The sequence below is a fragment of the Bos mutus genome, chromosome 23, assembly GCF_027580195.1.
Source record: "Bos mutus isolate GX-2022 chromosome 23, NWIPB_WYAK_1.1, whole genome shotgun sequence".
NCBI classification, from domain to species: Eukaryota; Metazoa; Chordata; class Mammalia; order Artiodactyla; family Bovidae; genus Bos; species Bos mutus.
This window is the reverse complement of record NC_091639.1, coordinates 23,329,963-23,343,931: the sequence shown is the minus strand read 5'-3', so window position 1 is coordinate 23,343,931 and position 13,969 is coordinate 23,329,963. Positions and strand designations below refer to the sequence as shown.

General features: G+C 47.8%; 1 protein-coding gene across 3 annotated transcripts; it reads right to left on the bottom strand.

Moving 5' to 3' along the window:
* Positions 1-3,190: 3,190 nt before the first annotated feature.
* Positions 3,191-13,903, bottom strand: NFKBIL1 (NFKB inhibitor like 1). Of its 3 annotated transcripts, none has more exons than XM_070361314.1 (4): positions 13,262-13,363; positions 12,360-12,636; positions 4,051-4,272; positions 3,191-3,926 (listed from the first exon to the last, which is right to left on the bottom strand). In XM_070361314.1, exons 2-4 carry the CDS (start codon positions 12,622-12,624, stop codon positions 3,337-3,339), a joined length of 1,077 nt encoding a protein of 358 aa, XP_070217415.1. In that variant the 5' UTR covers positions 12,625-12,636; positions 13,262-13,363; the 3' UTR covers positions 3,191-3,336. The 3 variants fall into 3 exon arrangements, with proteins under 3 accessions (XP_070217415.1, XP_070217414.1, XP_005904237.2); XM_070361313.1 differs by lacking the exon at positions 13,262-13,363 and adding an exon at positions 13,780-13,903 and having other exon boundaries at positions 3,192-3,926; XM_005904175.3 differs by lacking the exon at positions 13,262-13,363 and adding an exon at positions 13,035-13,210 and having other exon boundaries at positions 3,199-3,926.
* Positions 13,904-13,969: the final 66 nt, after the last annotated feature.

The window sequence follows — 13,969 nt, the reverse complement described above, 5'->3', positions numbered from 1 at the left end:
GGGATCAAATCTGCGTCTCTTGCATCTCCTGCACTGGCAGGTGGATTCTTTACCACTGAGCACACCTGGGAAGCCCACTTGTTTGTTAATCATTTCAATAGACTGCAAGCCCTTTGAGGGCAATGACTTTATTTCACTTATATCCATTGTCTAGCAGAGCAGTCTGCTCCTATCAGGTACTTAATAAAAATTTGATTGTCTGAAATCAACTCATTTTCCCCTCAGCCACATACCTCCTTGGTTTAGGGTATTCTGGTCTTTCTTATGCCCTTGGCTGAAAACTTGGAACCATCTAGGACTCCTCTTCCCTCACTCCCACCATCCAGTCAGCTGGCACATCCTAATGACTTATCCCTCTCAAAGTTATAAGATTTGTCCCTTCCTTTAATGCCACTTGGAGTTATTGGGACTTAAGCAGAGTACACAGGCTTTGGGGTAAAATGATTTAACGCTAAGTCCATACTTTGTAGCTGTGTGACTGTAAGTTACAATACATTTATGAGCCTCAGTCTCATCTGTATAACGGAGATCCTTCTGGACAGTTGCTGGCAGGATTCTGATGTTGGGAAAAGGGTGTGACATGGTTAACACATAGAATGTGTCCCCCCACTGCCCACAGCACCTGTTTTAATTGTCTGTACACGTGAAGCAGTCCCTGTCCCCCCACCCCGAGCTGCCACAGTGCCACTGCCTGCCAAGTCCACACATCCCTTACCTTGACATTCTTTGTCCTTTCCTCAACACATGCTTCCCTCATACCTGCACTCCACCTACCTCAGGATGCTTGCCTTTCCTGAACATACACTGTTTTCTGACTCTCAGCCTCTGCTCAAGCTGTTTCACTCCTCTCCGGGGCCCTTTCACTCACCCCCTCCCCCAGAAATCCCACCTGTTCATCAAATGGCCTCTCCTCCCTCAGAGCCTGCTGGGTGCTTGCAGACGGAACACACCCCCCGCCCCACCCCCCCACCTTCTACACCCACCATACCTTACTCTATCTAGTTCACTCAGCATGCCTTGAATCAGTTGATTAGGTCTGCCTCCCCTACTGGACAGCAAATTTGAAGCAGTTTGCATTTATCTTTGGGCTACTTGATGCTCAGCTGAACTGCAGTGAGGACAGTCCCTCCCACACGCCTTTCCTGACTTAACCAGACCTGCCCCAACCCCAATCTCCCAAGGGACCCTCTTCAATCTCTTCAGTCTCATTCCCAACCCCATGTCTCTATCTGAGACCCAGTGCACCCTCAACTGAGAAGCAATTCCTCGTTCCAGTTCTAGAGCAAGGCTGCACATGTCCATGTCCCCAGGGTTGCACAGAAGGCTCTGAGTCACCCCTTGGGGATCCCTGCTTCCCCTCCCCACCCCAACTGTGGAAGACAGGATGCCTGCTGCCTGGCCCCAGGGGGTCAGAGGAAGCCAAGGCCTCTAGGGCTCAGTATTTTTATCAGCTTAGGAAATAAGAGACACAGAAGCGGAAACCGTGTGGTCAGAGAAAGTGAGCAGCCCTCATCTCAGGGGAACCCCCAACCGGGCTGGGGGCCAGACACCAGGGAGAGACGTTGAAAAGAGGGAGGTCGGGGGGCCAGAGAGTGGGACTTATTTTGCTTTGGTTTTATGTGACTCTCACAGAAGGGCCAATGATGTGCTTAAAAACCAGACTGTCTCCTGGGTGAAGGAACAAATTTGGACACCAGAGTTTTCTGTTGCTCACTTTTCCAGCCCCAGCTTAAAGATCCTAACCCCAACTCCACCCCCGCCACTTCGAACTTGAGTTCTTTGCATGCTACTTCCGAAGTCTCCGGCCTGTGAGAGGAACCGGACGCTTGGGTTGCTCACAGCTCAGTCTCTTCTCTGAATCACGGCAGCTTCCTCTCACAGGATCTTTCTCATCAGCCCTCCCTCCTCCTGCCCCCTGAACATCTGCCGGGTCCTGGGAGACCTGGGGCCTGTTGGCTCTCTGGTCTTCACCGAGGGTCTCACACCCACCTAGTGTGCCCATGCTTCCAGAGACTTTCCCTCCCTGTCCCCCATCACCCTCTGCTTCCACACCTGGGATTCTCCTGTGTAGACCGGCATTCCATTCCAAACCTGAAAAATAAGTTCTGATTCACAACATTCTCTGATGCAGACATGTGTGGACTGCGCACGTGCCGGCGCATGCCTGTATTCTCCTGAGTCCTGCCCCTGAGTTCCTGCTGTGTCCTGCCAGTACTGTGGGATCCCACCGGTGGTGTAGGGTGCGGAGCTGTCTGCAACTTCCTACCCTAGTTCAAGGGAGCTGAAGAGGAGACCGAGTTTGAAGAGTGGAAGAGATGGTGCTCCCCCTACCCTCCCGCCTTAGGAACCCTATACCCTCTCCCACCACCCACCAGGACCTTTTCCTTAACCTCAGGAAAAGGGGACATTTATCTGGAAGGCCAAGACGGGGCTGCCCAGAGATGGAGCCCAGGTTTAGGATCGGGGCAGAAGCTGGCTGGAGGAGTTGAGAACTGGAGCCCTGGAGGAGGAGAGTCAGGACTGAGAAGCCCGAGGGGACTGATGGCCTCGGGTGTGGATCTCTGGTTGCCCAAGAGCAGACAACCCAGGTTACATAATTTGGCTCTTTCCGCCTCCTTCCCCTGCTCCTAATTTTAGTAACCGAAATTCCACTCCCCCACAAGGGCTCTTCCCCTCTCCTTTCTGCTTCTATCCCCCATCCTCCCACCACATTCTCATGGTCCCCCAACTCCAGGCGCCCCCAATTCAGATCATTCAGTGACTCAGCAGAGGGAAAGCCCTGTGTTGGGGGAAGAGGGTGTTAAGTGGGGAGGAGGATGTGGTTCCGGCTGGGGAGGGGAGGGAAACTAGCTTTGTTCCCCTTTTTGCCTCTGTTCACATCTATTTCTCCAACCACTGACTGAAGAATGGAGAGGAGCCCAGCATAGGAAGTGGAGAGACTGGAGGGCAGACAAGCTGGGTCCTCTTAGCGCCGCCCTTGTGGGCGGGTGGGCAGGGGGCTTCTAGTCTGCAGCAGAGGGCCCCGGTGTGTGCCCGCATGGTGCAGGGGTATAGGAGCTGCGGGTTTTGGCATGTGGAGTGGGAAATGAGAAGTCATGGGTGATGAAAACCACAGTGATGGAAAAAGGCAGAGGAGACACCGGGTGTGCAACGTGGAACCAGGTCTTATTAGGAAATGGCAGAGCCAAGGAGCAGGGTGGTGGCCCGCATCCCCCCACCCCCACTCATTACCAGTTTTGCTCCCACCCCATATCCTCTGCCCTTCAGTACTGGCCTCCTGACCTTAACCTTCCTACTGTCCTGCCCTTCCTGCAGTTTCTCGCTCTCCCCTCAGCGTCACTTGAGGGCCTCCGCGTGGCGATTCAGGGCCTGAGAAAGGGCTGTCACAGCTCCCATCACTCGGCCCAGCTCCCAGGTCTCAATCTGGCTTCGGAATCGCTGCAGGAAGCGGTCAGGGTGCCAGCGCACCTGCTGGACCCTCAAGTACCTCCTCAGAGCCCCCTGTTCCTCCAAGGGGGGACCCCTGGCCACCAGTGCTGCAGCCATGGCTTCTGGGTCCCCTCCCCCAGGGCAGGGCCAAGGCACATCACCAAAGCGCCAGAGTCTGCCCCGCCCTGCGCCTCTGGGGTGCTCTGCCCGGGGCCCAGCTCTGGCCGGCTCCGGAGCGCGATCCCTGAGCGCCTCCTGCGCCCTCCGGGTTCGGCTCTCACGCAGTTCCTCCTCTTTGGCCCGGGCTCGCTCTCGGAAGAGCCGCTGCTCCTCCTCCTGCTGCCGCCAGCTGTGCCCGGAGCCCTCAGCCCGTGGGGGTCGGCAGGCTCCCTCTGCCTCACGCCGCTGCTGCTGGTGCTTCTGGGCATGTTCCCGGGCCATGCGATCTGACCAGGCTGAGAAGGACTCGGGTTCCTGGGTCTCATGGGAAGCATCATCTGTTTGGGAGGGCAGGTGGGGGTGGTCTCGGAGAGGCTGTGAGGAGGTGATGGGCAGCTCGGGAGAAGGGAGCACAGGAAGCCAGTGGGGAAGGGCGGCTGTGGATGGAAATGGCATCCTTACCTTCAAATCTCCCGATGACCTCCTGCCACTCGTCCTCCAGCTCTCCCTGCAGCTTCTGTCTCCATTCCCGTTCCTTAGAGGCCTCATCTTCCTCCTCCTCCTCAGCAGAATCCCAGGGGGGTCCCCAGCCCAGAATCTGCCCTGGGGTCTCCCCATCCTTATTCTTTATTCCCATGGCAGAAGGACAGCGACTCAGCAGTGGCAGGAAGAAATCCGTGTAGGCTGTTGACGGGACAGCAGTGAGCACAAATTAGCTGGGAGGGCCGCCATCTTGAATCTGCAGGTCACTCACTCCCTTGGTCTGAGAGCAATGGAAGCGTTGCCCACACGGATGCCTCCTGGGTACTAGGCAACCATTGTCACTGACAAATACTTATTGATACTTTACATCATGAATAAGTGTGGTGGTTTAAAATATTCTGTCTTTGCAGACCAATCTGGTGTCCTGGGAGCTCCACTACATCAAATATTTTCTAGCTTGCCTCCCTTTGACTGTATATTCCATTTTTTGGCTTGAAAAATACCGTTACTTTGTACTTTTTATTGTGTTTCTCATCCAAAACTATATCCTATATAGAATATCTGAACACCCTGATCTGTACCATTATAAATATACAAATACATAATATTTTTCTTTTTATATCACTTTTCAGTAAGCTGAGAAAAATAAATATTCTCAGGGAAATCTCTCAGCCAGCCTTAGCCAGGGGATGCTGAGAGGGTAATGGAGAGGTAGTCCAATAATGAATTTAAGCCACTGAAATGTTCCCAGCAGCAGGGCAAACTCTTTCCAAATGACTGCCGACCTAAGGCAGGGGAAAGGGGTTGAGACAGAAGGTCCCAACCTGGCTGACAGGAGGCTGGGGGAAACCGGGAAAGGGACTGACATGCCTGAGCGCCCATCTTCCTGAGTCCTGACCTCAACGCACCTGCTCCATTGTCAGCTGAGTGCCAACACTGCACCTACCAGTGCCCCCTGCCACAGCCACCAGCCCCCCCTGCACTCCCAGGACAGAGGAAGGTGAGCAAGCCACCCTCCCTTCCTGTAGACCTACTTTTTCTCCCTAGGGCAGGAGGAAGTGGGCCGGCAGGCAGTCTTTCAATCTTTATTCACTGATGCTAGAACATAGTGGCTGCCCGGCAAAACGATGGGACAGAGGAAGGGCCGTCCTGTCAGTACCAGGAAGGCACAAGATAGAATGGGTCCAGCCTTGGCTGGCCAAGGCCCACTGCCCCCTACCCATCTCCTGGCACACTCGAGTGTCACTCAACGCAAACCACATCAGGATGAGGGGTCGGGGAAACTTCTCTTTAGTACTGATGTGACCTGTCACAAGTCCTCCTAACTTGTCCCACCCAGCAACTGGCCTTGTCTTTCAACAGCTTATTTCTCACCAGGGCTCACAGCAGGTGTGAGGGTTGGTGGGTGCTCAGGTTTGCATGGGAGGTTTTAAAATTCATAGGTTTGAAGGGGTAAGCCCTCCAACTATAAAACACTATGAGTAAAATCTGGTACGGAATATTAAATAGCCACTAAAGATTATGTTGGTGTGGGGAAAAAGCAGGCTGCAAAACTGTATATAGGATCCAATCACAATTGTGTGAAAAGAGACCAAATCAATGGTTGAAAAACAGATTTGAAAGAAATATGTAAAAATTCTAGTTTCAGGGTGGTAGACTATGAGTAGCTTTCCCTCCAAGTCCTAGCTGATATTTTAATGTGAAAAGGACATAACTAATATGAAATTTTCTTTTCTTTTTAAAGATTGAAGAATAAATTTAATCACTGTTAACAGCTAGGTGTGGTCCCTTTTCAGTCCTGTCTTGGTGTATATAAACACATATGCACGACAATTTCTTTTCAAGAGTTACATGTTGTTTGGTAGCTTTCTTTTTTCATTTAGCAGTTCATTTATAATTTCCACAGGAGTATACATAGCCTACCTCATTCTTTTTTGTGAGTGTGTAGTGTTCCATTGTGTATATCAAACAAACCTTCCCACCCCCAATAGAAAGACTTTGTTTCCAAAAATGATCAGTCTTACACATATGTGTTTGTGGACTCCTTACAGTACTTCTGTGGGGTAGATTCTCAGAAGGGGAATTTCTGAGTAAACAAAATGTGCAATTTTGCCAAATTGCTTTCAAAAAAATTTGTGCCAAGGTATACCCCATCAAGAAAGTAGGAGTACCTAATGAAATTATAGTTTTATCACTTTCAGGAAACTTTTTATATGTGATAAGGAATATTATTCAATTATTCTTGAAATAAACTAGGTAATTATCAAAATATTTAAAAAAAGAATATATGAGTGCCTGTCAAGTCCTTTATCAAATCTGAATATCACCAACCCTTTAAATTTTGCCCATCTGATAGATTAAAAAAAAGACTTTATTAATGAAAGTTTTTCATATTCATATTCTGTGTCTACTTTTCCCCTGGATAATATACAGATAGATATGAGAGTTATTTATATAATATGGATACCCATCCTTTGTGTTTATTTCACATATACTGTAAATATTTTCCTCTATCTTTTCAAAGTTTTTGTCATTAAATCTGTGTCTATTTTCAACTTACAGCTTTTGACTTTATTTCATTCTTAGGAGGGTTTTCTCCACTCCAAGATTATGCCCTTGTGTTTTTTCCTACTATATTTATTCCTAGAAAAAAAATTTTTTTCAAAACCAGAAAAAAGTACCAAGTATAGTATGATAAGCAACCTATTCCTACCACAAAGTATGTGAATGTATTTTCATTTTTGCAAAATAATTTTATTAAAAAAAAAACCATCAGAGATAAAACTAAAGTTTTCTTTGATACTGTCTTCCAAGTTTTATCCCCCAGAGAAAACCCTCTCATGAATTTGAGTCCTTCCTGTCGCATTTAGATGTTTAATCTGCTGTAATTTACTTTTGAGTCGGGTGTAAGGTAAGACTATTTTTCTCCAGAGAAGACAAATGGTCTGGTTATCATTTATTAAATAGTTCACCACCACCCTCTCCAGTTATTTGAAACACCAAATTTACTGACAATTTAACAGTATAGATCAACTTTTCCCAATGTTCTTTAATTCATATGTTGTACTTTTATACTGGGAAAAATAAATGTGAAAAAAAGCTTTGTGGCATAAACACGTTCTTCATCTTAGTGATAGAAGCGCTGTTCTTCTCCCCCAAACGAGACACGATTTCTGTCTTAATGAGATGTTGATACTAATTGGTACAGAACACTTTTAAAAAATGCCAGATCAGAAGTTTATATTCAGTGATGATTGATATGCAGAGGAAGAAAAGGTAACAGTGGGCGAGCTGGTTGGAGAGGGCTTCTAGAAGGAGGTGGGGGCCTACATTGGGTTGTGAAGGGAGAATAACTTAGCAAGGTGGAAAACTTACTAGGGCGGCAGGAAGGCGACAGGCAAGAGGCAGATAAAAGACAGGCATGCTTGTTGAAAACAGGTTTGGGGTCACTGAAGACAGAGTCATGGAGCAGGAGTCTCAGGTTTGTGGGTGTGCCGTGGGAGGTTAAGTTGGAAAGGCAAAGGGAACGTAAACCGGATGGCTCAGTCATCTGTAAAGCAGGGCCACAGCCTACTTCTACTGAGCAGATCAAAGTAGGTAATGGATGGGAAATGTCTCATACTGTGCTGGCACAGGGCAGAGGTGCAGTGAATGCTACACTCAGGAGATAAAAACAAAAAATCAAGCTGGCTTTGGACTTATTCTTTTTGCAAAGATGGTGACAAAACGACCCTGTTTGTCATCGTTCACTCATTCTTGCTGAAGGCAGAGAATGGCTATCGTTGGATTAAGGTGTGTTTATACAGGGGTCTCTGACAGCTAAGACCACCTTCCTAGGAGGTGTTACTAAAAGCCTCAAAGGTAGTGGCCATTCACTGGTATCTCACTGGGTGTGACAACCCAGCCCAGCCAATTCAGAATGAACTGACACATCCCTTGGACCCACCATGGGAACTGAAGGGAAATCCACCCTCCCCTAGAAAATTCTGGGTCATTTCATCTGTTCAAAGAAAATACCTGGATTTTAAGGCAGAATGGTCCCTAGAGATGGGCCTTCTTACCAAGGAGTTAGAAGGCCACCTGGTGGTGAGGATGGCAGGGGACCAGGAGGAAGGAAAGCCTGAGGGCCTGGGAGTGACCTGAGTGTAGGTGAAATTTCAGCAAGGTCCTGAAGTTTCTGGGCCCTGCTTTCCTCATCCTTAAATGGAACCATAATTATCAATCTCACATGTTTCTTAGAATTCAATATAATGAAGGAAGCACCTACTGTAAGAGACATTTCTGTCACTAAAGAAGCCTTAACTGAGTAATAAAAGAATAAAAATAATAGTACTTCTCATCTTTTGTTGTTGTTTAGTCACTAAGTCCTATCTGACTTTTTGTGACCCCATGGACTCTAACCCGACAGGCTCCTGTGTCTGTGGGGTTTTCTGGAGAATACTGGAGTGGGTTGCCATTTCCTTCTCCAGGGAATCTTCCCAATCCACGGATCAAACCCACATCTCCTGCACTGCAGGTGGATTCTTTACTGCTGACCACTAAGGAAGCCCTACTAATCACCTGCTGCTGCTGCTAAGTCGCTTCAGTCGTGTCCAACTCTGTGCGACCCCATAGACGGCAGCCCACCAGGCTCCCCTGTCCCTGGGATTCTCCAGGCAAGAACACTGGAGTGGGTTGCCGTTTCCTTCTCTAATGCATGAAAGTGAAAAGTGAAAGTGAAGTCGCTCAGTCGTGTCAGATTCTTAGTGACCTCATGGACTGCAGTGTACCAGGCTCCTCCGTCCATGGGATTTTCCAGGCAAGAGTACCGGAGTGGGTTGCCATTGCCTTCTCTGACTTATCATCTAGTGAATACCAAAACTGCACCAAGTGCTTGCCTCACTTGCCACAACCTCCATTCTAGAGAAGCAAATTAGGTTCACGCAGGCTAAACTGGAGAGGGCTTGACACAGCCCATTAAGTGCCAGGGCTGGAACTTGATGGGGTCTGAGGTCTGCCTCAGGGCATTCTGCTCTGTTGTCATATACAGTGTCAACTGTCAAGTTGGGTGCCTGCACTTTGTAAACCTCCTCTCTTTAAGTTAAAAAATAATCTGAATAGGTCAGCCTATCTCACTATGTTAGGGGAACTAAACAATAGGGGATTTTTGACTATATGGGGGGAGGTTTCAGGGTGTGGGTGAGATTCCTGTACATTCTTGGGGAGCTGGGGGGGATGACAATAGCAATCAAACTGAGTTCAGATTGCTCATCCACCAAGAGATTTTCATCTAATGTTCTTATTCTAGAAGGAAAGTTTCTAAAAGGGGAAATGGCATTGCACCTGTTATTTTCTTAGGGAGAGTTGTACCTCTTCTGAGCTGCGTCCACTGCCACTACAGTATCAACAAGCCCTCATCAATATCAAAGGCTTTCCAGAATGCAGATATTTGGGGGATTTGATAAGAGCTGATCTGAAAGTACATATAGTTGACCCTCCATATTCTCAGGTTCCACATCTGCAGAGTCAACCAACCATAGACCTAAAATATTCAGGGGAAAAAAAAATTCCATCAAGTTCCAAAAGCCAAAACTTAATTTGCAGTTTGCCTACAACTATCTACGTAACATTTCCATTGGATTAAGTATGTTAAGTAATCTACAGGAAGACAGTGCATGGGTTATATGCAAACATCACACCATTTCATAAAAGGGACTTGAGCACCTGTGGATTTGGGTATCCTGGGAGTGGGGGGTTCTAGAACCAATCCCTCTCAGATACCAAGGGACAATGGTACACTGTATATCAGGTAGTCTGGGAGAGCATGGCTAGGCTAGCCCTGGTAACCAAACATGTGAATGTTTCTGCAGTGAAATGTATGAATATTGACATCAGTAGGATAACAGCATATCATAAATAGATTAGCTTCAGTTTAGGTTAGATTTTTGTCACCAAATGAGTTTGGTGGCAGGTTGATGAAAAAATACGGTTCTCAGAGTGTTTCTGAGTTTCAGAACTGTGGGTAAAGGAGTATGGATCTATTAATACCCACAGGAACAATGGCTAGAGTGCTTAGCATGTGCTTATCACAACAAACTGTGGAAAATTCTGAAAGAGATGGGAGTACCAGACCACCTGACCTGCCTCTTGAGAATCCTGTATGCAGGTCAGGAAGCAAAAGTTAGAACCGGACATGGAACAACAGACTGGTTCCAAATAGGAAAAGGAGTACGTCAAGGCTATAGATGGTCACCCTGCTTATTTAACTTACATGTAGAGTACATCATGAGAAACGCTGGGCTGGATGAAGCACAAGTTGGAATCAAGACTGCTGGGAAAAACAGCAATAACCTCAGACATGCAGATGACACCACTCTTATGGCAGAAAGTGAAGAAGAACTAAAGAGCCTCTTGATGAAAGTGAAAGAGGAGAGTGAAAAAGTTGGCTTAAAACTCAACATTCAGAAAACTAAGATCATGGTATCCAGTCCCATCACTTCATGGCAAATAGATAGGTAAACAGTGGAAAGTGGCTGACTTTATTTTTCTGGGCTCCAAAATCACTGCAGATGGTGACTGCATCCATAAAATTAAAAGACGCTTACTCCTTGGAAGGAAAGTTATGACCAACCTAGACAGCATATTAAAAAGCAGAGATATTACTTTGCCAACAAAGGTCCGTCTAGTCAAAGCTTTGGTTTTTCCAGTAGTCATGTATGGATGTGAGAGTTGGACTATAAAGAAAACTGAGGGCTGAAGAATTGGTGCTTTTGAACTGTGGTGTTGGAGAAGACTCTTGAGAGTCCCTTGGACTGCAAGGAGATCCAACCAGTCCATCCTAAAGATCAGTCCTGGGTGTTCTTTGGAAGGACTGATGTTGCAGCTGAAACTCTAATGCTTTGGCCACCTGATGTGAAGAATTGACTCATTTGAAAAGACCCTGATGCTAGGAAAGATCGAGGGCAGGAGGAGAAGGGGACGACACAGGATGAGATGGTTGGATGGCATCACCAACTCAATGGACATGAGTTTGGGTAAACTCTGGGAGTTGGTAATGGACAGGAGGGCCTGGCATGCTGCAGTCCATGGGGTCACAAAGAGTCGGACACAACTGAGTGACTGAACTGAACTATCACGTGCTGGGTGCTTCATTATGTGCTGTGTCAGTTGATGCTAAAAACATTCACAGCATGAGTGCTTTGAACACAGGTGTTATCACTGTGTAATTCTATAAAGTACCACACAGCAGAGACTATCCAGGTAGGCTGCTGGGATACAATCCTTGCTCTACCACTTAATAGTTGTTTGACTTTGGCAAATTACTTCTCTGTACTGTTTCCTTATCTGAGAAGTAAAGGATGATGTTAGTGCTTATATCTTCACAGGGTAGTTGTTAGGATTAAACGAGTTGCTTTGTGAGAAGTGCCTGTGTGCTTAGTCCCCCAGTTGTGTCTGACTCTTTGCAACCCCATGCACTGTAGCCCGCCAGGCTCTTCTGTCCATGGGGATTCTCCAGGCAAGAATACTGGAGTGGGTTGCCATACCCTCCTCTAGGGGATCTTCCCAACTCAGGGATTGAAACCAGGTCTCCCTCACTGCAGGCAGATTTTTTACTGTCTGAGCCACCAGGGCAGCCCTAAATGAGTTGCTTTGTGAGAAGTGCCTGGCACACAGCAAAGGCTGCTACTAATTAATTTTGCACAGTGACAAATTAAGCATCAACAAAGTTTAGTTACTTGCCCAAGAACACACAGCTGTTAATTGTGGAGCTGGGATCTGAATCCATGCATTGTAACTGCAGAGAGTACCCTCTATCTTATTTTTCATACTACAGGCAAACAACCAGTTAAGAGAAAAAAGTAGCTGCTAACCTAGATATTGTGGCTCAGACCGTATAGAAACTTCTTGCAATGTAGGAGACCCGGGTTCGACCCCTGGGCCAGGAAAATCCCCTGGAGAAGGGAACGGCAACCCATCCCAGTATTCTTGCCCAGAGAATCCCATGGACAGAGAAGCCAGGTGGACTACAGTCTATGAGGTTGCAAAGAGTCGGACCCTACTGAGCAATTAACACACAACAATCTAGAGAGATGTGAAGTTTGAGTACTAGTTGCTGTTTGGGTAATGCTGGGCTCCTCAGACAGTGGTAGCTCAGTAATGTGAAGGCATAAATGATAGCCATAAGCCAATTTGGTCAACTACTTCCCTGAGTCCCAGGACCAAACAACTGGCTTATTTCTTCTACCACTGGCCTTCATCTCAGACCCCATCAGTTGCTCACTACCTTGTTCCCCACCAGGCAGACTCACCATCAGGGCCCTGGCGGGCAGCGGCATGCAGCGCCGTGTCCCCATGGCGGTCCTGGTGGGCAGGGTCAGCCCCAAGCCGCAGCAGCAGGCACAGGGCAGGGGCATCGTGGCGGGCGCATGCCCGGTGCAGAGGTGGGGGCTGCCCAGCATCTACATCAAGGCCTGGGTGTCGCTGAAGGAGGGCTTGGGCCCGAACCAGCCGTCCTGCAGACAAATAGCGACGGAAGCGACGCTCTCGGCGTTGGCGACGGGAAGTGGAGGCCATGGAACTCTTGGGCTGAGGAAGAAGGATAAGAAGGCAGCAGTCAGGACCCCAGCCTTGGATGGTCCCTCCCCCTCCATCTCTGGCCTACTCTGTTTCTCCCTTCGGTTCCCCATTTCTTCTGACAATTTCCAACAAGAAATGAGGCCAATCCTAACCCTCATCCCTTTACCAGATGAGAAGTTTGAAAAAAATTTTGAGGGGCGCTGGGGTCACATTTTTTTTTTAATGTAAAATTTGAGAAAAGGATAAATGATTACTTAAAGGCTCATTAGCCCAGGTAAATTTCCATAAAGGATTTTGTTATATAATACAAAACAGAATGATGGGGGAAATTTTTATCAACAGATACCTTAATTTTAAAAAGTCACAGACAATTTCAAATAATGATCTAGAAATTGAGTATAATGTACCCGGCAAACAGATGTAGAGGCTTCTCCCTCTGGGACTTGGGGGGAGGGGTTACTCATCAGACCTGCCCCCCCCGCCCCCAAAGTACCCCCGGAGCAGTAGGCCCGAAGCCCGTGTTTAAGACGCTCCGAGGAAGGGAGGCGGGAAGGGCGGAGATACTCTAGACTGACGGAAGTGGCGCAAGCCGAGAAGCAGGTAAAGGGCGGAAATGAACTGTGAGGCGTGTTACCGGATGTCGTTCCTCCCCGAGGGGGCAGGAGGTGTTTCCTTGGCCCAGCCTCCGGGGGGAAACTAGGGAACTTAAGAAAAGGGTCCGTCTGAAACCGGAAGTCTGGAAGACAGGAGAGGAAAAGGAGCAGAGAGGCAAAGGCTCTTGGGGAGTTTAACCCCGCCTCCCTCAACTGGGAGGAGAGAGGAGACGGTTCAGTGATAGACGAAAAGATGAGACGAGAGAGAAAACAGAAGAGATAAAGACAAGAAAAAAACCGCAGTGAAAATGCAAAACTAAACCCCAAACCACAGTAAGGCCAAGGAAGGGACAGATCATAGAAGAAAAATACAGTAAAAGACAAGGAAAACAACTGTAGGACAAAGCAAATGAGATGAATGGAGAAATTTGGAATTGGAAAGATGTAGCAAAAAAAGATGGAAATGGGAGGGAGAAAAAAGAGGGGAAGAGAAGTTGGAAGAATTCAGAGAAGCCCAGATATTCTGTTCCCAACATACCAAGCATGATAATTTCCTTACCTCTTCACCCCATTCTCAATCTCTGCCGCCTTCTTTCCTAAACACTCTTCTCTCGGCCGCCGCCCCCCATTCCTTCCAACTGGGAAAGCTCTGCACCTGCTGTAGTAAGCGAACAGCTTTGGACCTGGTCTCTGCTGCCACCAGGCGGTAATTCTGAGTACTGCCAGCATGAGAGGTGGAAAGGAGGACC

Excerpts from the sequence above, each read along its gene's own strand:
- NFKBIL1 (XM_005904175.3), bottom strand. The coding sequence starts at position 13,091 with ATGAGTAACCCCTCCCCCCAAGTCCCAGAGGGAGAAGCCTCTACATCT. Across the intron at positions 12,637-13,034 it reads CCTCTACATCTGTTTGCCGG|CCCAAGAGTTCCATGGCCTC; the intron begins GTACATTATACT and ends CTTCTTCCTCAG. Across the intron at positions 3,927-4,050 it reads GGTCATCGGGAGATTTGAAG|ATGATGCTTCCCATGAGACC; the intron begins GTAAGGATGCCA and ends CCTCCCAAACAG.